Genomic DNA, 22,583 nt, shown 5'->3' with positions numbered 1-22,583 from the left:
TGGCCTAATCGAGTTCAAGTTATTGGAAGATAAATTATCTAATGTTTAATATATTAAATTAGTTAAACATAAAGATCTGAATAAAAATTAGCATTGCATTAAAATATTGGACACACTAGAAACCTTTCATGATACCTTGAACATGTTGATATATGGAAAAATAAAATGGTTAATCGTTCGTGTATCGAACACCCAAACTAGTGCGACTAAATAATTATAGTATAATCTATTCCAAACATGAACCATTTTAATTCAAATTTAATTAAGTATTGTTGAATACTTCTGCAATCAGACAATGTCCCAAGTAATAAGGCTCTACAGAAAAAGAATCCCTAGGGACGTGTACAGTTCGACGCGTTTGGGTAATGCTCTTTATCTTCCATTGACCCAAAATACGTGTATTTTAGTATTCAATAATGACGTTTGAGCCTCTTTTAATTATTGCGTTGGGCGTCGTGTTGAACTCTACTTGCGGTAATTGCTAACAGAAGAGAAACGGACTAAGCGATGAATGCAATTTTCTAGATCTTAATAATTGGTTTTTCGTCTCGACACGCGCTCTTGTGAAAGTGCAGGTACGCATTGATTCTTTAAATAGTTTTATTATATTAAGCATAATTATCATTTAAATGATCGTACAACTTCCGTACAAGCAACTATCGAATCTACGTCACAAGTCACGACCACCTCCGTGTTTTGATTATGAAACAACCACAGCTGACACCAAGGACCTCAATATACGCGATTACTTTCAGAGGTATAAATGAGGTTAGTAACATTTTGTAAGCCTACCTCAATTTAAAAAATATTTCAAGGTGAGCTATTTTTATTGTTTACTCAAATGCAAGTAGAGTGAGGATGTGAAGATCAAGATTTTGGTTTGTCAGTAATTTTAATTGATTTGTAAAATATGATGTATGGCGCGATATTCCTTGTGTATCTTTCCTAGATTGCTTTCACATGGATATAAGAGGATTTTATAATAACAAAGCTTTCGCTAGAATTAACACATGATTAACAAGTACATACATATTATAATATAATTGATAAACTTCACCCGGATCCGTTGAGTATTTTTTTCGTCGTGATTTTATTTGGTATAATGGGGTTGGTGAAAACAAATGTTATTAGGATTAAAGGCTGAGTTTATAAATTGGTGGGTTATAATTTGGGTGTTTTTCTTTGATCATACTTACTACGATTTACTTGCCTACTGTTAGGGCAATGGAAGGTCATAAGTAATTCAAGAAATTTCGTTAAATTGAAAGAAATTTGCAGTTTAATGTCAATGAACACGTGACGCAGTTTTTACGAAATCGTTTTCTAAGCACTCACAAAGTTAGAAAATTTGGTGCCTTTATCGTATTTTTTAGATCAAGGTCCATTTCGTAGCAGCCATAGTAGTAGTCTCTTGTGAAAAGTGACTATAAAATCAACGCAAAGACAATAAAATATACATATTATGATTGTGACACTACGTATATTAAACGTTCTTTAGTAAGGACAAAAATCCAGTCAAGTCCAGCCAAGGTCGTATTTGTACGAAATTAAGTACCTTACATCCGTACAGAGATGTTACGTGAATTTAACATCTAAAAAATCACAATAGCCAAAAGGCTTCGTTGTTAGTTGTACTACAATACACTATATGAAGTTTTGATGTTAATTATCAAATAAATTTTACATGTTTAAATTTTGTATATGTAACAAGCACATCTAAGTTAAATGTGCATTTGGCAATCCAAATTTATTTTTCTTTAGCGACTGTAGGACTGGCATCAGTAGAATCATTTGTTATTTTGCCGGATATTAATCACTATGGCGTTTTAGTGAACCCTTAATTATGTAGGTATTATATTATCAATATTTGTATACGTATTAAGCACGACCTTAACGTATAAAACAAATATATAATGTCGCGCGTGTAAATTACTTATTTTTAAAATGTATAGTTTTATATTCTAAGCATGCTTTAAAGTAACAATAACACCGAAAATGTGTTATTGGAAAATGAAGAAAATACAGTTACACTAACTTCAAAAATATCTTTTGGCGGCTTACGGTAAAATGATGTGAATATTTTTTTACGATGCGCGCGCACACCATCGCACAAAACCGACACTCCGAAGTTATCTATAGTCAATATTTTATTTTGTGATATTTAAATAAATTTTATTTAACTAGATTATGCGTAATATAATAAAAAACTTTACAAACGTAAAATAATTTTTTTGAAAAGATTTTCATCTTGTTACGCCAAAGAAGTCTAACCTAACTACGCATGTACATAAGTACACACAGTTTTTTTGCTGTATATATAAGAGTTTACATGGATCTATTAGGATGTTTTATAATTTCTTAGAAATCAACAATAAGATTACCATTTAATATATAATATGAGCAAAAGCATTCAAAATATAAATAATATTTTAGAATGTATTTTTTTTTAACAAATAATCTAAATTGCAGAAATTGATCCGTAATAACTACAAGATATTTGGTTACTTATACGATAACTATCGCCAACTTATTAAATAATTTTTAATTTTTACAGAGAGACTAATAACCATACCGTATATTATTTTAATCATTTTGCAATTGTATAGAACCTTCGCAGTTTTCCTTACTTTTGTATCCGTTCAGCTGCCGAGCAAGCCAGTCTTGAAATTATCGACAAAATAAATTGTTTTTTTTTAAATTATGTGCCATTCTTAGATTAAAGAAATATGTTAGTTCAAACATTATTTTGGTGAGTATTCTTGTTTTAATGTTAATAATTATAAAATAAAGGATCGTTTAGAATTATAAATGTCTAAAAATTTTAGCTAAATTAAATTATTTGTTTCACTTAAGAAAGTAATACTTACATATGTGAGATTTGTGTTTTGTTCATACAGTTTTTCAAATTCATTAACTTAAAAAATACATTTGAATAAATGCCTTAATAGAATTCGTTGGGTGTAAGAGTAACGTAATCTAGTCATAACTAATTAACAGGATTTAATGGTATTCAATCACGAAACAGAGAAACAATGGGTTGCAATTTTGTTTCAAAGCCTTTATGTAAATGACCACCGAATCGTGTTTAGGGTTATAAAACCTGTTTAAATAATTGCAGAAATTAGTTATCCTAGATTTTTTATTACTATTTTATTGGCTGTTTCTTCCTCGATCCACTGCTCATTAGTAAAGACCAACGTACCAAGTATTCTGTCATTCTAAATATATATTAATCATTCTTCTTTTGTTCTTGTAAACATTTTATGTATAGTACAGTACAGTTTAAATTATCTACTTAATTAATATATTAAATACACTAATTTGCATACAAATTGCAAAATGCAAATGTATTATACATTAAATGTATGTTATTTAAAAATATAACTCTCACTCTCTTATAATCTTTAAAAAGAAAACGATGTGATCTATTAAAACCTTTTTTCATTTAAATCGATAAAGATTACGTAGATGTCGTCGTCTTCATATTAATTATTACTAAACAAATAACAGTATAGGAAATGTAAACAAACTTCGTATGTCAAACAATATTTGGGTTATTTTTATTAAATAATGTGAGTTTGCAGGCAATGGTGGCTGATTTTGGGGGTTATAACGGTATCAGCGAACGATGTTAGCCCACCACATATACTTTTTATAGTGGCTGATGATATGGTAAGTGACATGGGAATTCATTTTCTCATTAAACTATTATATCGTAACGTAATATTGCGGTTGGGACAATACGTTGTAAATAATATTAATACAACAAAGCTAAATATGTCTTGGCCTCAGATTATAGATTAGGTGATCAGCCTTATATCCTGGTTAAAAAACACCTTTAGAATCAAACGCGATGTTTGGTTCTAAAAGTGTTCCTTAATCGTACGAGAAAACTTTTATTTTGTACATTGATAGAAATTGGTGAGATTTGAACGCACTATATCAAAATTCCATTCTTCAGTCGATTCTTAAACATTAATCATCGTAAATATAAATTATTAGGTAATAATCTAGTATAATAGCACGTATACATACTCTTACAATAATTATAAGCCCTTTATAGCTCAATCGTTTAGAATATTTTATCAAACTAATAATTCCTTTTATCATATTAATGATATTATTAATTATAAGATTTGTATTACTAATTCACGATAATCATTACTTTACACATATAAAACCGCGTTTGTTTAAAAAATAAAAATAACATTTACACAACAGATTATTATAAAAATGTAAATGACAGATCATAAAGTTGCCATACAAATCTCACGTTCAATAATATCAAAAGTTTGCAGTCACCTAATGTCCGTTCTCTTGAAATGTAGGTCACAGTTTTCCATGCTAAATTGAATTAGTATAATGTACTCTATAGAATACAATAGATTTTATTGTTAGATTACCACTAACATTGGTGCCATAGTTAAAGTAGATAATTATGTAAAACCTGTTGGCATGGAAAAAAAATTAAGTACTGGTAGTCAGTAGTATTGTTTTAAAACGAACACACAATAGAAATATTGTTAGTTAATCATAAATGTCTTTTGTATACCCGTAGTATCTCAACAATAAGGATGGAAATTATAGCATAATAGCGTACCTACCTGTTATTTATGGCGAAGAATTTTGCAAAATATGAGCAAAATATACCAGAATATCAATTTTTTTTTAATACAACAATTCAAAAATAAAAATTATACGCACATAAATATTCCGCAAGAAAAATAACCGTCTATAATAAAACTAAAATTCATTATAAAATGCAAGTCTTGTAAATATGACTATTGGAGCATTTAGCGAAACAAATTATAGTCAGATCTAAACTTGAAAGTAAAGATATGAAAGTGTATTGTGGTTTGTGATTGATTCTCTATATTCTTATTACCACGAAATTTGATTGTGACGTAAGATCGGACGTTGAGAAATTAAATTTTCAACTCATTTTATTGTTAAAATTAAACTTGGTTGCAATAAAGTCTTGAAATCTGGGGTATGGAGCAGTCATATTTACTGCTTTCTTGGTATTTTTAGAATATGCTTATTGTAACTGGAGCAAATAAAGTTCCATCGGGAATGGAATCCATGTCGTACCTATATCGCTTTATGGCATAATAAATAATATCCTATATAGTTTACGTTCGATTATTATTAATAATTAAATAATATAACTCCAATAGAAAATAACAATTGAGTAAATTGTCAATACCCTTCTCAATTATGTTTGAGTAATTAAAACATTACCAAGGTTATATTAATAAATCGTCCTTATATGCCTTTCCGGTCGCCAAACTCCAAAAAAGTCCATTCTTTCTTTCCATTTCTTGACATCGTTTCTTGAAGTAGGGCGAGTGGATAAAATATATGGTGGAGTTGAGTAGTTTATGTATACATTTTGAAAGATCGATACACGATTTAAATAACTTCGCTCGATGGAAAAAAAATCCAAACATGGCCAATTTTTGATACTTTAAATTCATTTTTATTACGAAAATGTATATAGAACATGATTTTGAAATTTACACGATATATTTTATTGCAAGCCAGTAATCCATTTGAGAAAAAAAATTGATAGAATTACATTAATATAATGTTTTACATAACTAATTGTTATTACGGGCCGGCGCGCCTCAGTGCTACAGCTTTCCACTGCGCACCGCAGTCCACCCCGAGACACTAACATAGCAATTCGTGCTGGGATAGCGCCTTAAGTTAAAACGCTCTTGCAATGGGCGTAAAAACAGCTTTACTCGCATACACTAAAGTACACAGCGAATTTTATATAATTTTAATTGATCACCGTGTTATTTAGAATAAAGTAATTATCTAGCTAATGTACATAACATCTATAATTAATACTATAATATAGTATGGAATGTTTATGAAGACACATATAAGTTAATTTTAAATTAAAATAGATTTTGTGCAACAAAAAATAACTAAAACTACTAAAAGATGTGATAGTTTTACACACATTTATTGTCTATCATTGCAAACGTTCTACAGTTAACATTGTATCCGTATAGCCTTTCACCACTTCTTCTATTTTAGGGCCATAATGATGTTTCATATCTCGGTTCGGACCAAATCTCCACACCTAACCTTGACGCTCTCGCGACTCGTGGTGTAATTTTAAAGCAGTACTACAGTGAAGCATCATGTACACCTGCTAGGACCGCGCTACTTACAGGAAAATACCCCATCAGAACTGGTATGTTACATATTAATCATGAAAGCCTACGCAGTAGGGTCCTATTAAAAACCTCGCATACTAGTATACGGCAGACCCATTGTCTAGGTCTGTTTCAATATCTAGGACGACATCTATGTTTGTCTAAGCTAACCTTTTTTTTTCTAGATGTTAAGTGCAGCCCATGGACACTTACACTACCAAAACTAGGCTCGCTCGTTGCCGGTTTTACATTATTTTTAATTTAAATAATGATTTTTTATAAATTCTGTAAATAAAAACACAACAATAATTTACCTTGCAATAGTCCTGGGACGTTAAAACACAACTGCTACTTTTAAACAATTTCTTGTTATCCTTTGTACCTGCTTAATGTTTAATAGTTTATCTTTATCAACAACATAGCAGAAAATTATTTTGAAAGCGTATGTTTCAGGAATGCAAGGATTTCCTTTGTACAACTCAGAAGATCGAGGTATTCCACTGACTGAGAAGCTGTTGCCAGCTCATTTGAAGGATATAGGTTATGATACGCATTTAGTTGGAAAATGGCATCTTGGAATGTCGAGCAAAGCATTTTTGCCACAGAATCGAGGTTACGATAGCCACTATGGAATGCGCGGAGGATTCATCGATTATTTGTCATACCATAAAGTGGAGGAGGTAACTAGTCAATATGTTTTAAAGCTTTAAAGGTTAAAATAATTATAATCTATTTAATAATTTCACAGCTTATTAAAAGTATTTATGGCTAGCTATTATTTAGTTAGTACAATGTAGTATATTAGTAAAGAATGTTATTTCATGAAAGTTTTAATAGCAAATATCTTTTCAGTGGCCTAACGGTACACTAATGTTTGGTTTGGATTTCTTTGACAACGATATACCTCAAATAACTGAAGAGCGATATGCTGTGGACGCTCTAACAGACAGAGCCATTGAGAGTAAGTAAATAAGTTAATATTTATTTATTTAATTATTAGTAATCTTACAGCTAACATACATATTATAAAAACAGGACACTTAGACAATACAGAAAGCCAAAACAGATTACATATATTAACAATATATATGTAACAAAAAACAAGTAGGTACATTAATGGACAAAATATATTTAAAGAAACCAAATTTTTAAACTAAAGAAAACTGAAATTTAACATTTGAACAAATAATACTAAATATTTCAAATTACTGCTTAAACAAAATCAGAGTCTTTCAAGAGGCTTCAAAAACTTCCTCACATCTATGGTGAGGTGGAAAATATCAATATTCTCATAGTTGGTGTCATAGTTATATAAAACCCGAAACATTGGCGAATTATGCAGGTAATTCGATTTCGTACAAGGCATATGGAACAATTTTGTGTATATCGCATAAGGACCTATCTATACGCCCATTAAGAATTGCGTGTAAAATAGCAAGCAAATAAATCAATAAAATACAGTAACGAATTCGTTAACAGCTTTGCAAATAAATGAATAGCATAAATTTATATATGTACTATAAAATATAGTAATTATAAAAGCGGTTGTGTACATAATTATTATATTTGTAATGCCTGACTAAATGTGTAAAATTTTTATCGTAAATAAAACTTGTATAAATAACTTTAACAATAAAGTGAATATTATCCTGATATTAATGACAATTGTAGTATTACCAAGGTTTAACATTTTTATATTTCGCCTTAAAACACGTACCAGTTTTAAATACAAATCGAGCTTTAAAAAGCAGTTTTGGACATCATTCGTAGTAGTTAGCAGTAGTCTAAACCAACGTAGAAAATTGCGTGTCGTATTTAATACGTAGGTATATACTCCATAGGTATATTTCCATTTATCTGTGATAGTATACAACGCCGCCCGCTCAACTCGGTTTATTTATAAACGTTCACTTAAATATACTCATTTATCTAAAATATATGTCAATTTTGGTAAACATAAATTATATTCTATTTTAGTTATATTTGGTCATAATTCGTCCACACCACTCTTTCTTCACTATTCTTCGTGTGCGCCACATGCGGGTAATGCTGGCGGAGCATTGCAACCACCGCTATATAAAAAGCTTGGCAGCAAACACATTGCTAACTCAAATAGACGACTTTATGCAGGTAAGGCCTATGTTTATCAGACTCTAACCGTATAAATAATTAATCAAAACAGTCCAATCATTTTTTAACATGTCCATTGGAAACAAACGATCAAATCTTTCGTCTTTATAATATTATCTACACGAATTATGTTTTTTCATAAATAGATTACAATCCTGGTATAATCAAGTATGTGAACTTCATCAAATAATAACAGTCTGATTCTATATAATTATACGAAATTTCAGAGGTTGTGCGACATCTTGACTACAGCGTGGGACGACTCGTCAGGGCGTTGGCCGATAAAGGCATTCTTCAAAATACGCTTATCGTATTCGTGTCTGATAATGGTTCTCCCACTTCAGGAATGTTTAGAAATTGGGGAATCAATTTGCCTTTTAGGGGCCGTAAACAAACTCCCTGGGAGGGAGGGGTAAGAGTTCCAGCATTCATTTGGCACGCGGGCTTGAAACCAAATGTTTGGGATGGTCTTATGCATATTTCTGATTGGATGCCAACGTTACTCGCAGCTGCTGGCAGAAGGTTTGATGAAAAAATTGACGGAATTAACCAATGGCCTTCAATATTACAAGGACAACAATCTCCAAGAAAAGAAGTGTTGGTTAGTGTTGAAGATAGAGATAATGGATACGCAGCTTTGCGCATGGGTGATTACAAACTATTAATTGGCAATTTCACCGGAATTGGTAGCGCTTACTATGGAGCTGAATTCTTGCCAAATAAAGAAAAGCCACCAGATTTTTACGACTCGCTGGCGTCGTCTGAAGTTGCTAAGATGTTTTCAACTTTGGGAATTACTTACGACTATGGGGACGTTATCGCTACGAGGAAAGCGACTTTGGTGAAGCAAATAGACACGGTTACTGACCAAGTACCTTGTATACCAACACCAAGTAAGTACTCGTACTTCCTTAGATTTACATAAAACTTTTATTTTATATACCTATTACTATTAAGGAATAAAGATTTTTCGCAAAACGCAGTCCTGTAATACTCCACTGAAGTGTGCCGTATGGGCATGTTCCTGTTATTTCCCTAGAAATCGAAGTCAAGACCTGAGTGCATAATATGAACCAAATATTTGACATACTTAATTACCGACGCGCTTTTTAAATACACTAAAGCAGATGAATATCGTCAGCGTGCGACGCTCATCCCTAAGGTCGTAGGTTCGATCCCCGGCTGTGCACGAATGGATTTTCTTTCTATGTGCGCATTCAACATTAGCTCGAACGGTGAAGGAAAACATCATGAGGGTTTCCTTGCTTTAGACCCAAAAATGATCATATACTTGCCTATTCAATTTACAAATGATCATGAAACAGATACAGAAATATGAGGCCCAGACCTAAACCAGTTGTAGCGCCATAGATTATTATTATAGCATATGAATGGACAACACATATTTTATAACAAAAAATAAAACTTCCGACTCCACTTGTGTCCCATTTTGTCTAACCCAATTGTTGCACAAAATGTAACACAAATGAAATTAGATTAAGTTATAATACCAATTAACTACGTATTTGATGTAAATTTTTCTGTATCGTTAACTAATAATAGACAAATAACATTAATGTTTTTACCATTATAGACCGCGGTTGCCTCTACAACCTTAAAAAAGATCCAGCTGAGAGTCACGACTTATGGCTTCGTGGGCAGAAAATCGTTTCCTTGATGACTATGCGCCTGCGATCTTTTTGGTCTCAAATGGTTAGACGAGGACCAACCGAATTAAATATGGACGCAGATCCAGCTCTTCACAACTATGTGTGGTTGACGTGGCTCAACAATGTCACCCAAGAGAATCCTCTTAACGAGAAAGAATTTTATAAGTATGCAACGCCGTTCAACATGGGCTGTGAATGTGCGAAAAGCTGGCAAAATTTCTTGTGTATTATAAGGAGTGTGCTTCAATAGTTCGGTATCGAAATTTTAAGGAATGCGATGCAATTGAGAAAGTAGTTCATATATATCGTATACGCACAAATAAATATAAGCCATAATAATTGTTTTTTATATCAACTAGTCATCAACAGTGTAGCAGGCCTTTTTTGTATTATCTGAAATCTATAGCACAAATCAAAGTACAAATAAACATTATGCCTTAAATGTGTACTTATTTTTAATTTTTAAATTCTGGCTTTTTTGTTAACGCTATAAAATGTGTTAAGTGACTACAAAGTGTGAAATAAAATATTATGTGTTTATTTAATACAAATCCTAAAAAACCATGAAAATACCATAATGTACTTTCTACGACGACAAGTCTAAGAACATTTAAATAGAACGTAAATTAAAATAAAGTATTTGACGTAAACTGTGTGGAATCTTATCAGATGATCAAAAATTTTATCTTGATACTTGACACGAACTCAAAAGTAAAAAAATATGTATTAAAAGGACAAAATAGAAACAAGAAAAGTGTTTTACGTGGACGACATACGTGGACACTTTAAAAAATTAACTTATTTATTTCTAATGTATATACTCGTGTAGGCTGCTAAAAAAACTATTTTCAAAAAATCTTGAAAATAAGAGATTATTAGCGATTATTAATATCAGTTCAGGGGTTGAGCGTGCGACTCTTAATTGAAAGATCAGTTCGGGTTTGAATCCCTGCTGTGCACCAAAATAAGTTACGTCACTAAACATCGTGAGGAAACCAGCCCATATTTTAGAACATAAAATCAGCCACAAGTATCAAGCAAAGAACCTACTAAGAGTGAGAGTAGATACTTAAGAAAGTATTAATAAAGAAGATGCGCTAGATTAATAATCTTAGTAGTATTTAAGTTTTATATAGTAGATTTCATTTGGATCGAACCTTTTTTTCTTTCTGATGAAATCTGCTGGTAGGTGCAGATATTTGTAATTAACAAGAAACATAAATGAAAACTTATGCCGTATAAATCATATTAAGTATCTTTTCTAGGCGATAAGTAAATGGGACAATTGCCAACGTGCATCCACAAAATGTTAACGAGCTATGTTTTACATAACCATTATGAATTCCTGTAAAATTATTATATTTTACTCGTTAGCTTTCTAATAAACTTTTGTTGCTACTTGTAACATAGACAATCTTATATCATTTTTTTTAAGTAATGAAGGAATTAAAATTGTTTACTTTAAATAATCTTAATAAATATTGCTACTGCACTGCACTTTGTCGTTTCCATTTAAACGAATAGTAAAATCGCTCCAGCCATGGGATAAACATTTATCTTTATAGACAACTTTGCAATTCTCTACTAAAGCTTGTATAACTATTATAGTTTCGCGACTAATAAAACCCATTAGTTAGACATGAAAAAAAAGAAAGATGCTTCATCACTAAGCCATGAACCTTACGCATCTTTTAACCTAGTTCTTCGCGACCATTGTGTCAATATTATCCTGTAGTTTACAACATGACAATATAATCATAATGAAAGTAATTGGGCTAAAATATAAATAATTTAATTTCAGACAATGTGTCTGTTACTCTTACAATTAAATCAATTTAGAGTATCGTACGTAACATATAAATGCTTTCTACTTCTATGTAGATGGAAATATTGACAATTGTTGCGACATTTATAAATAAAAAAACGGTTAGTAGGTATTGGAAAATAGTATCTGTTATTGTATTAAAATGTTTATAACTAACATTGTCTACAGTGCGGGTGAAAATTGGGAAAGGTTATAGGTCAAGGGAGCTACAGTGAAATGGAGGATAAAATTTATTTGTCTTGTGACCCGCTAATACTTGTGTCATATCATTGCATAATTCTCTCGAAGAAGTTGTTGTCGCTTCAGTTTATTTACTATCAATAAGATCGACAGTCGTATTGTTTGTAAATGTATCTATTGAAATATTTGTACGCTAGTTCTGTTATGATATTTTTCGTGTAAAAATGTTTTTTTTAACTATTACATTTTTTTATTTATTATCATTTTGCTTTCTTGTGAGTGACGGGAAATATAGCCGGCCGAATATAGTTCTAATTGTTGCTGATGACTTGGTAAGTTATTAATTTTATATGGAATATTTATTAAAGTATTTAATAATATAAATATTTATCGAAATTTCTATATCGAAAGATTTTTTTTTACCAGTTTTTTAGATGAAAAATTTATCATTCATTGTAAATTGAAACTGCCAAAATAGTTTCATATTAAGCTACAAAATTTCAAAAGTATGTATATCGAGAAAGTTTTTATTGTATAAACAAACCTATTCACTGTTTGCGTTTGAAGTATAATTTGATTAGCATATGATCGCGTATGAGTTCCCATAACCATATACCAATAGAGAATGGCAAAGAGGGTCTATTCCACTTTATCCTTCTTTCGTCAATGTCGTCTATTATTGGGTCTAAAGCATACGCGATGTTTTTCTTTAATCGTATAAATATTATATTATTTGGAAATAAACATTAATTAACGCTGGTAATCGAACCCGATATTCTCACATGGAACATTATTTTACATTTCGTAATTAGATTTCTCTTCTGAAAATCTTTTCTTCATAATTAACTACTTTTAGGTAAAAGTTTACTTTAATTTTGAGTAAAAGCTGTGAAATTCTGTTTTTTGAAAATATATAATATGAGAAACGATAATGTTAATTGAAAACTTTGTCACAAGATGGCGTTAGTAATTGCTACCGTGTGATGACTGAGAACTTCGTATTTGTAAAAAAAATATTTGGTGTATTGTGTATTCATAAAAAACTGTGTTTTTCAATAGAAATTATCTTTACGAGCAAATATTCCAATATAATTCTTCTCCAGAATCTTTGGACTTTGAAAGATTCTTTTTATTTTTTTTACAAAAACTAACGTATTTCGTTTCTGATAGGGTTGGGATGATGTCAGTTTCCATGGGTCTAACCAGTCTTTAACTCCTAATATTGACATGATGGCACTGACCGGTGTAGCGTTGGAACGCTACTACAGCCACTGTGTATGCACACCGTCGCGAACAGCCATGCTTAGTGGAAAATATGCTCACGTTGTAGGTAGGTGTAAAATAAATGGGTAAATCTACCCTCTTATGTTTTTATATTTTGTTTTATTTACCAATTTAAAGTTAATTCCGTGACAAAGGTATTAATAGGTATTAAATAATTAATATAATAAATAAGTGCGATAATTTGAAGGTTCGTTATTGTTTTTCACGCGGATGTACAATTATAAATAGGCATTGTGATATTTCAGGAATGCAAGGATATCCCTTGACAAATGGAGAAGACAGAGGACTACCGCTGATACATAAATTATTACCACAATATTTCAAAGATTTAGGTTATATCACACGACTGGTTGGGAAATGGCATCTTGGGCATTCGAAGAAGAAATATTTACCAACATATCGCGGATTTGACAGCCATTTTGGACATAGAGGCGGTTTTATTGATTACTATGAATATATATTGCAGGAGACTGTAAGTAAATAATTCTTATACAAAAAGACATATCTTTTGCTCATTAGTAAAACGTGCCTGTAAGTATATGTATATATACCTGTTAGCGAAGTATGTGTAATTATTTTAGCAGTTCGTTTGGTTGTGAAGGAAATATTAATAAGCTGTAAGCTTGAAATCGTTGAAGTATATTTTGTCACGTCTTATAATTTCCAAAGAAAAAGCAGAGAACTCGAAAGTAATAGTGTAAAATATTTATTAGTTCTTATTTTGTACGATATAGAGCAGTGATGGCCTAGTGGCTTCAGCATGCGACTCTCATCTCTTAAGTCATAGGTTCGATCCCCGGCTGTGCACCAATGGATTTTATTTCTATGTGCGCATTTAACATTAGCTCGGACGATGAAGGAAAACATTGTGAGGAAACCGGCTTGCCTTAGACCCAAAAAAGTCGACGGCGTGCGTCAGGCACAGAAGGCTGATCACCTACTCGCCTATTCGATTAATGATCATGAACAGAAATCTGAGGCCCGCACCAAAAAAGGTTGTAGCGCCATTGGTTTATATAAATAATTTTTTTGCACGATTAGGAGAGGTTTATAAAACGCCGCCCGGCATTATTATAGACATATTTTTATACATTTTTAACCATATAATTTTCTACAAATCCCAAAAACTATTAATAACTTTTTCTCCACAATTCGTGATTTCAATAAACTAAGAAACTGTACTTCGCATATTTTTTCTTTTGTGCCTTATTTTGGATGTACCATTAAGCCTCGAAGATGGTCAAGGTAACTGAATTATTAATAATATTACTTATTATATTTTATAGTGGACTATAGGAGATGTCGCTGGCTTTGATTTATATAGAGATATGACCCCAGCCTGGGACGCCAAAGGTTATATCACCGACCTTTACAATGCGGAAGCCAAATCAAGTGAGTGTGGAATTATCGTTAGGTTTTGGTTCAAAGGTTTCTAATCAATCGATGTGGTTCCACATATGGAAATTGTATTCGTTTTTACAAGTAACTCCCAAGCAAAATTAGAGAATTATCTCTAAATAAATTCAAAGCCCTCGTTAAACTTAAATTAATCAATAAAACTTTATATAAATTTGACGAATATTTAAATGATAATTACATAAATCCCAAGGATTAGGCCTTGGGATTTATTTGCTCCAGTTCAAACAATTTGTAGGACCTAGTGATTAAAAAGAGTGGCGGAAAATTTCTTGCCAGTTCTTCCTGCCCGCTCTACGGCCTTGTCTTGCGAACTGGTATTAAATGTAAATTTGGAACTAAAATAAATTCTTTTCTGAACTGCATAAGTGTACTTCGCTCTACATATATATTTAATTCCCATGTCACAATGTTCGTTTCAATACTCCTACGAAACGGCTAGACCGATTCTTATGAAATTTATATGCATATTTAGTAAGTCTGCGAATAGGAGAATAGGCTACTATCTATATTGCAAGGCCTAAGTGATGAGGAGTGCCCAGCCCAAAAAAAATGTTTTGTTTTTTTATGATACAAAATACAAAAATACATACCACCCTTTACATAAATTTTCACCCCTTTACTATCAACCCCTATATTTTAATTTAATAAAATTATTAAATTTAATATAATTTATAAAAATTTGTGTTAATTAGAAAATTATGACTTGTACTCTGAGGTTTATATAGAAATATTCACAGAAAAACCTAGTAAATTTTCGTTCCGGAAAATCAAACAGTCTCTGGAGTAGCAAAGCAAAATTTTATATTTATACTTATAATGTAAACGCAATTTATAAATTAATTTGTTGTTCTAATATGTAGAAAATATATTTTGAGTATTTATTAATATTCTAAATGTTAGTTAGTAGTGTAAGTAGTTTAATAGTTTTATCCTCTGGCTTAATAAATAGACGCGACGATTCTATGTTTGAATTACGAAAAATGGATTGAGGAGGCCCGAAAAATAGCCAGAGAGACACGGATTCATATACGCAAGATACTATATTGTTTTCTGTTTACAGTAATAAGCAATCATGATAAAGACAAGCCGCTATTTCTAATGGTAGCACACAACGCACCCCACTCCGGTAACTTGGGAGCGCAGTTACAGGCTCCGCCGGAAATCGTGCGAGACATGCGATTTCTTGCCTCTCCACAAAGAAGGATATATGCTGGTATTAAAAATAGGATCATTCTAGCTAAATATTAACTAACAAAAAATTATACGTAACCCTCATTTAATCTCTTGCAAGAGCATCAACGTCATTGTATTTGATAAGATTAGGATGGGAGAATAAAAACGCAATGAATGTTCGAACAATTGTAACATACAATATATATAGAATAAAATCATAGAATGATTAATGTAGCATTGCACTGAAAATAATATATTATAAAACAACTATTAGATATTTATCGACAATATAAATTATATTTTTCTTTCTAACAGGTATGGTTAAGAAATTAGACGATAGTGTCGGCGATATAGTAAAGGCACTGCATACAAAAGGAATCTTAGATAACACGATAATCGTATTTATATCAGACAATGGTGGTGCAACGACAGGTGCTTCAGTCAATTATGCATCCAATTATCCACTAAGAGGTATTAAGTTCACTCCATTTGAAGGAGGTGTTAGAGTTAATGGATTGATATGGAGCAAGAACTTGACTAAAACTAATAATATATGGAAAGGATATATGCATGTATCCGATTGGATGCCTACATTATTAAAAGCAGCTGGTGCAACTCCACCAGAAGATATTGATGGCATTGATCTATGGGATAGTATCACCTCTAATAAGTCCTCCAAACGCAATGTCATATTCGAAATCGACGACTACAGTGGATTTGCTGCTATTATTGAGGATGAGTTTAAATTAGTTACGGGAACAGTTGTGACTGAATATTGTAATCACCAAGGAGGAGAACTAAGAGGACTCACTTGTGATCCTCCCACATATAGAAAAGCTCTTACTGAGAGTGCTGTATATTCCGTCATAACAGAAATGGGTATTCCCTTTAAATTAAACGATATAAACTTAAGGGAGTACATGAAAATAGACTGTCCAGTGAATGATAATAGTGAAATTTGTTATCCCGATAAAGGTAGTTTATTTTATATCTAATTTTGTGTTGAAGACAAAGGAATTTGCAAAAGAGCACATTAATGAAAAAGATTGTTTTTTCAGATAAACGGTGCCTGTTTAACATAAAACAGGATCCTTGTGAAACACTGGATTTATCAGGTACTTATCCCGATGTTGTTGATAGATTATACTCCCGTTTACAAGACGAGATTAAAAGGACAATTCCGAGGAAAGTGCCGCTCGTAAGAGACTTGAAAGCTGCGCCAAGCTTGCATAATTACACATGGACAATATGGGCTGACGAGATCGCATCTGAGTAAAGTTTAGTTAGCAGCTTAGAGAAGTGTTTAGTAACGCTATGGTACATTTTTATGACAGTATGCTGTAAATTATTATTTACTTTTTTAATGTACATTGCAACTCTTTAATTTAGACAGGCATTATAGATGAGCATAAGACATTATAGTATAATTGTAAAAATAGACTAATAAGTAAGAGGTTTTTTTTCATTTAAATTAATAAATATTATGTATATTGTAAATAGTAAGAATTAAGTGAAGATAAACTTTCCATGTTGAATATCATATATTTAGATAACGTGGGTCTGCAAAACGTTAAGGCACTTATAAACTTACTACGATAAACCATTTTTCACTAAGCATTTACTTTTAAGCTCAACAACTAAAAAAATATCAATATTTTTAATAGGTTATTGAATTTATATAGATTTGAACTGATTTATTTAAATAAATAAAACTCGTAATCTATTGCTTGAAGAGTCATCTTATAACGAATTCAAAACGATGTCAAGGTTTTAAGAGCTGATAGTTTGCTTTCATCTGAGATTTCTTAACTTACTAGATTTAAATATAATACGAAATAATTAAATAAATAAAGCTCTTCAAATCGGAGACTGAAAAAAATACTTATTTTGTTTATTTACCGCATTACTTGTACCAGGCGTGGTTTTCGTCTTGAATTTCCGAAGTCACAATTAATATATGTGTTAGGAAAATCAAACAATTCAACAATGTCCAAAATTAATCTTCAAGGAATTGATGACGGATCTTTAAACATTTTATAACATTTATTCGTATATTTTTCTATGAAAAAGTACAGTTGACAAGCGTATAATAATCTAATAAAAGTAAGAAAGATATAGAGATCTGGGTGAAACTATTTATTTTCTTTATACAATGTACACATCAACTATAAAATCGAGTCCTGGAAATATAATTATCCCCATGCAGCGTTCATTAAATTGTAAATGGTATAAGAATGACGACTCATCTGAAAATAAAGTTTCATTACCCACAAAAATAGGTAGTCAAACTATTTACATGAAGGACCTTACCTCGGCAAACGTGTCAAGACAAATGGGGTAAAATATTGTACGGATAACGAGCGGCATTGTAGTCCTGGTCAACATGAATAATATCGTTTTTCTGCTTTTTATGTTTGCATTATGCTCCCAGCCGCTGGAATATATTGCCTCCCGCATTTTTCCACTCTGTTAAAACAATTATTTATTCATACCTGGTTACTACATAAAGTAGAAGAGTCATAATGCATATGTTGTGCTTAGGTATAGGAGATCTCGAATTACAAGCATATGTAACGTTTGATTTTTATTCATTACAAGATAGACGATACGAAAAGCAATAAACGACTACTAATAAAAATTAACAAACATCGTAGATAACGTTATAGTGTTTATATTTATTACGAATAAATTAAAAATTAAACATTATTTTTCCTATATTCAAATGAATGTTAAGTTAAATATTATGAACTATGAATAAAATCTTCACGTAGTATCTATATTTCTTTAATAAGCAAAACATTTTCAATATATAGGTGGAACTGTGTGAGAACAGTGATGGGCTAGTAGCCTTAGCGTGCGACTCCAATCCTGAGGATGTAGGTTCGAACACTTCTGTGATTTGGTCCATGTGAACACTTAACTTGCGCGTACGTACAACATTGTGAGAAAATGCATGCCAATATGGCGGCATACCTTAGACCCAAAAATCGATTACGTATGTGAAGCACAGAAGGGTGATCACCTTGCCAAAAACAAATGATCAAGAAATACCAGATCTAAAAAGTTCTACCGCCACTTTTTGGCGATAGGTGAGAGACTACATATAAAAATTATGGTGGTATCAGAGATCCCAAGATTTTGTCACTGTTCCGATGCTAGTGTACTGTGCGAGCAAGATCTGTGGAGCCTGGTATTGTCTACCAGACTGAAGCTTATCAATAGTCTGGCCATAAATACTGTTACATAAAAACTTTTTTTTAAATTTCTTAATTATTTTAAAAACTTCTTTAGATTGTTCGCAATTTCACATATCTTTTTGATGTTCAGTATGGAATAATATGTGGAAGGGGTGTTAAAGAAAACATGATTGCCATGATCGCCTTGCACAAAGTGGGTGTGGAGCCGTCGGTCATATTCTAGACACTTCAAAAGCTTTTTATCAGCCGTATATCGTACTATTTGAAGAACAGTACAATTATTATTAATTGATAAAGTGAACGCTCACACGTTTTAAAGAAGCTGCTCAAGTGGTCGCGCACACGTGATACATCCTGCGTCAGTGATGGTTTAGTGGGGTGTGTCTTATCAAGGAGTCACAAAACTACATGTTTGTGAAAAAGAACACAAAACTTGAACTACCCAAGCCTGGCCTGAAACCAACATTCCGGACTTTATAAGAGCAGAAGATTGGCCCTCATCTAGCCCAGACCTCAACCCTTTGGACTTCAAATTATCTCTCACTCACTTTTAGAGGCCTGTTGTAAACGACAAGCAAGCAGTGATGAACTATCCCTTGGAAACAGTGCAAAGTAAATGATAAAGATGGCCATTTTGAATATATATATTTTTTCTGAGACTAATAAATATGAACGTCATTTAAAAAAATGCAAAATTTCATTTGTAACAGAACTTATGGCTGAACGAGAGGTATATTTAATTAGCGTCTGACCGCTAGTATCTATATTTCATATCGTCAAATCAAAAAGGTCAAATTTAAATATAGTACAAATGGATATTGTTTATGATCCATCTCACCTTCTCCATGAGCATGTCACTGTAGTAGCACGGAATATAAAAATGTAGAATAGCCCCAACAAAGAAGAAAACGAACTCCAAATTGAATTCACGATTTTTCAGAGACTAAAAAAGGGTTTTGTTAGTATACATTTCTTTTAAAAAGAATCTTAAATCTTACTTACCTGAAGGATTTGAAAAAAAGCAAATGGTATTAAAAATGTTGTTGTTTTTAAGTTGTATTCATATTGTACGGTGAATATATTTTGAACGGTTTCCAAAAATCTGAAAAAGAGAACTGCACTTTGTAATCAAAATAAATAATAAAAACAACAAGATTTTAGAAAATATTTATCGTTCTGTCGTGTTGAAATAATGTACTAACCTATATATAGACTGCAGCTTTATATTTATGCTTCTCAAATTTTCTTTTATATCCGCCTCATTTTGAGAGAACAAACGCGTTATTCGTTTACTTAGTAATTGCAGCTGACCACACAAGTGCAACATAAATATAGGCACAAGGGGATCAAATGCTACGTACATGGTCCCAGCGAAACAATCAAACGGAAAGATCAAAAGAAAAAGCAAGAAATACATCTTTGGTTCGTACTTATGAGCATTAATAACATCAGGATAATTCATATCAAATATAGGGACAAGTTTAAACTCTCCCCTGTAACTGTAATATGCCATTAAAACTATAGCCTTAATAGGAAACATCATGCTAGCACCCGCAGCAATAACTATCCAGATTTTGCAAATATCGTTCCCCTTTTGAGCGTAGTCCAAAATGATAGTTTTATCGTCGTTGTTAAATTGCTCCGCTTCCTCATAATCGTTCTGTACGATTTTAATTAAATTTACAAGAGATTCTCGGTGATGTATTAGAATAAAAAACTTGATTACAACAGAGGTGGAAACTATTACAATTATCCCGTTCTTGACCACTTCACCATAGACTTCGTCCGGAAAATCGTGCAAAACCATAGAGTAAAGAAGAAAAAACAAGGTTACAATGCTGACGAAATACGAAAGAAAAACTTGAATTTTACACAACATACTACGTTTTCCATGCGGCCAGGATCTATTGAATCTCATTGCCATTGTAGTGATTTTAAATTCTTTATCAAAAACCAAATTTAAGTCGCTCATTTTGACGGCGATGGCGATAATGAATAATATGTGGTACGAATGGCATTTTTATATGGATCTTAATGCGCCTGAGAATTCATGAATGTCTTTGACATTTATATACTTATGATAAAATACAGTGAAATATTTTGATTTATGATTGTAAAGTATTTTTCATAATTAAAATTACAATGAGATATTTATTGCAGACTCGAAATTTGCTACGGAATTAAGATAAAATGATGGAAATTCTAAGGCGTTTTGATCACGTAAAATATTAAATCTGAAAAGCCTTGACTGACATACAAGAATGTGTAAGTGAAACTTTGCAAAAACTCATATATGAGAGAGATAGAGATATGCACCCATAACAAACAATTTTCTCCGTGTCTAAGGGATCCAGATTTGGGATCGTGCTAAGTATGACAACGTATGATAAATACTATATATATACGGGAGTCAATTTTCTCGCTAAGTTTCAACTCTTAATCTTAGTAGTCGACTTATTTCGGGTTTGTAATTGAGCATTTTCTTGTCTTACAGGTTTAAAACAGATAAAAATTATAGTCTCTCCCAATCGAGAGTTTTCTGCAAACTTATACATAAACCTAAAATGCAGTTTGAGACGTACAAATCATGTTTTTTGAATAAAAATCTAAATTTAAATTGCAGGGACATTATGTAGAAAGCTTTAGTACAACCGTAATACGCGGTTAGCGAACAATTCCATAAAGGGTACACATCAACACTGCTGGTTCTGACATCTGACACCTGACAGGTGACAGCTACTCGGTAAGCGAAATTACAGCGTAATCGAATTTCTTCCACTCACCAATCAGCAATCAATTATCACTACATAATATAGCACTTTAGACCGTCGATTGATAGTTTAATACAGATTTTATATTTAAAAATAAAAACACATGTTCATGGGCTTGAGACGCTACGTGCTTACAGCGTGAAAGTTCTGGGTTTGATGCTATAAATATAAAATGTGATAAAGTTTATTCTACTTCGGCATTATTATAAAACATGTACCATACCACATCTGTTACCCTGGTTACGATGTTACTTCTATGCAAAACCATCGTAACCATGGTAACATGAAAATAAAATTTTCTATTCAAATATAGAGAAAAAATAACAGAAGTACCAGGCACTAAGTATTTTTAGATTAAAAGAATATAGAAGATGGAGGTGACTTGATTATAAAATAATCGTGAGATTACTTAATATTCTAAAGCAAGGTCCAGTGGAAAGGACTCGCAAATAATTAAGTTTTTATTTAGTCCTTTTGAATTTACAAGAAGCTATTAAGAAAATTAAACGTTTCGTGTCGTCTTCAGGGTAATTTACTAAGCTTTCAACGGTTTAATATATAATGTTTAGAGTTAAATATAAAAAGTGTCTAAACCTTAGGTCATGCCGAGTGATTAATTTGACTTAAGGAATACGATTACAATATTGAGTATATCTGGTACCCACGAATTTATGCATTAAGCATAACAGGAGTATTTTAGGACACATTTTATTATAATTAACGAGCAGGAGGCTCATCTGATGTTAAGTGATACCGCTGCCCAT

The 22,583-nt window shown here is 31.9% G+C and overlaps 3 protein-coding genes across 4 annotated transcripts; 2 read left to right on the top strand and 1 right to left on the bottom strand.

The window, feature by feature from the left end:
* Positions 1-2,642: 2,642 nt before the first annotated feature.
* Positions 2,643-10,393, top strand: LOC123709575 (arylsulfatase B-like). Its single transcript, XM_045660992.1, has 8 exons — positions 2,643-2,749; positions 3,585-3,672; positions 6,049-6,208; positions 6,624-6,850; positions 7,023-7,131; positions 8,148-8,300; positions 8,528-9,193; positions 9,895-10,393. Exons 1-8 carry the CDS (start codon positions 2,727-2,729, stop codon positions 10,218-10,220), a joined length of 1,752 nt encoding a protein of 583 aa, XP_045516948.1. The 5' UTR covers positions 2,643-2,726; the 3' UTR covers positions 10,221-10,393.
* A 1,729-nt stretch (positions 10,394-12,122) lies between these two features.
* LOC123713976 (arylsulfatase B-like) lies at positions 12,123-18,247 on the top strand. 2 transcript variants are annotated; one of them, XM_045667910.1, is made up of 7 exons: positions 12,123-12,307; positions 13,146-13,305; positions 13,505-13,731; positions 14,546-14,651; positions 15,739-15,891; positions 16,167-16,826; positions 16,910-18,247. In XM_045667910.1, exons 1-7 carry the CDS (start codon positions 12,200-12,202, stop codon positions 17,125-17,127), a joined length of 1,632 nt encoding a protein of 543 aa, XP_045523866.1. In that variant the 5' UTR covers positions 12,123-12,199; the 3' UTR covers positions 17,128-18,247. The 2 variants fall into 2 exon arrangements, with proteins under 2 accessions (XP_045523866.1, XP_045523876.1); XM_045667920.1 differs by lacking the exons at positions 12,123-12,307; positions 13,146-13,305 and adding an exon at positions 13,370-13,393.
* Positions 17,974-21,020, bottom strand: LOC123713983 (odorant receptor 46a-like). The gene is made up of 5 exons (XM_045667933.1): positions 20,251-21,020; positions 20,051-20,150; positions 19,887-19,991; positions 18,162-18,317; positions 17,974-18,097 (listed from the first exon to the last, which is right to left on the bottom strand). The coding sequence occupies exons 1-5, from the start codon at positions 21,018-21,020 to the stop codon at positions 18,044-18,046; spliced, it is 1,185 nt and encodes a 394-aa protein (XP_045523889.1). The 3' UTR covers positions 17,974-18,043.
* Positions 21,021-22,583: the final 1,563 nt, after the last annotated feature.

This window comes from Pieris brassicae, chromosome 1 (assembly GCF_905147105.1).
Source record: "Pieris brassicae chromosome 1, ilPieBrab1.1, whole genome shotgun sequence".
NCBI classification, from domain to species: Eukaryota; Metazoa; Arthropoda; class Insecta; order Lepidoptera; family Pieridae; genus Pieris; species Pieris brassicae.
The sequence above is the reverse complement of the archived record's forward strand: the minus strand, read 5'-3'. Positions and strand labels throughout refer to the sequence as shown.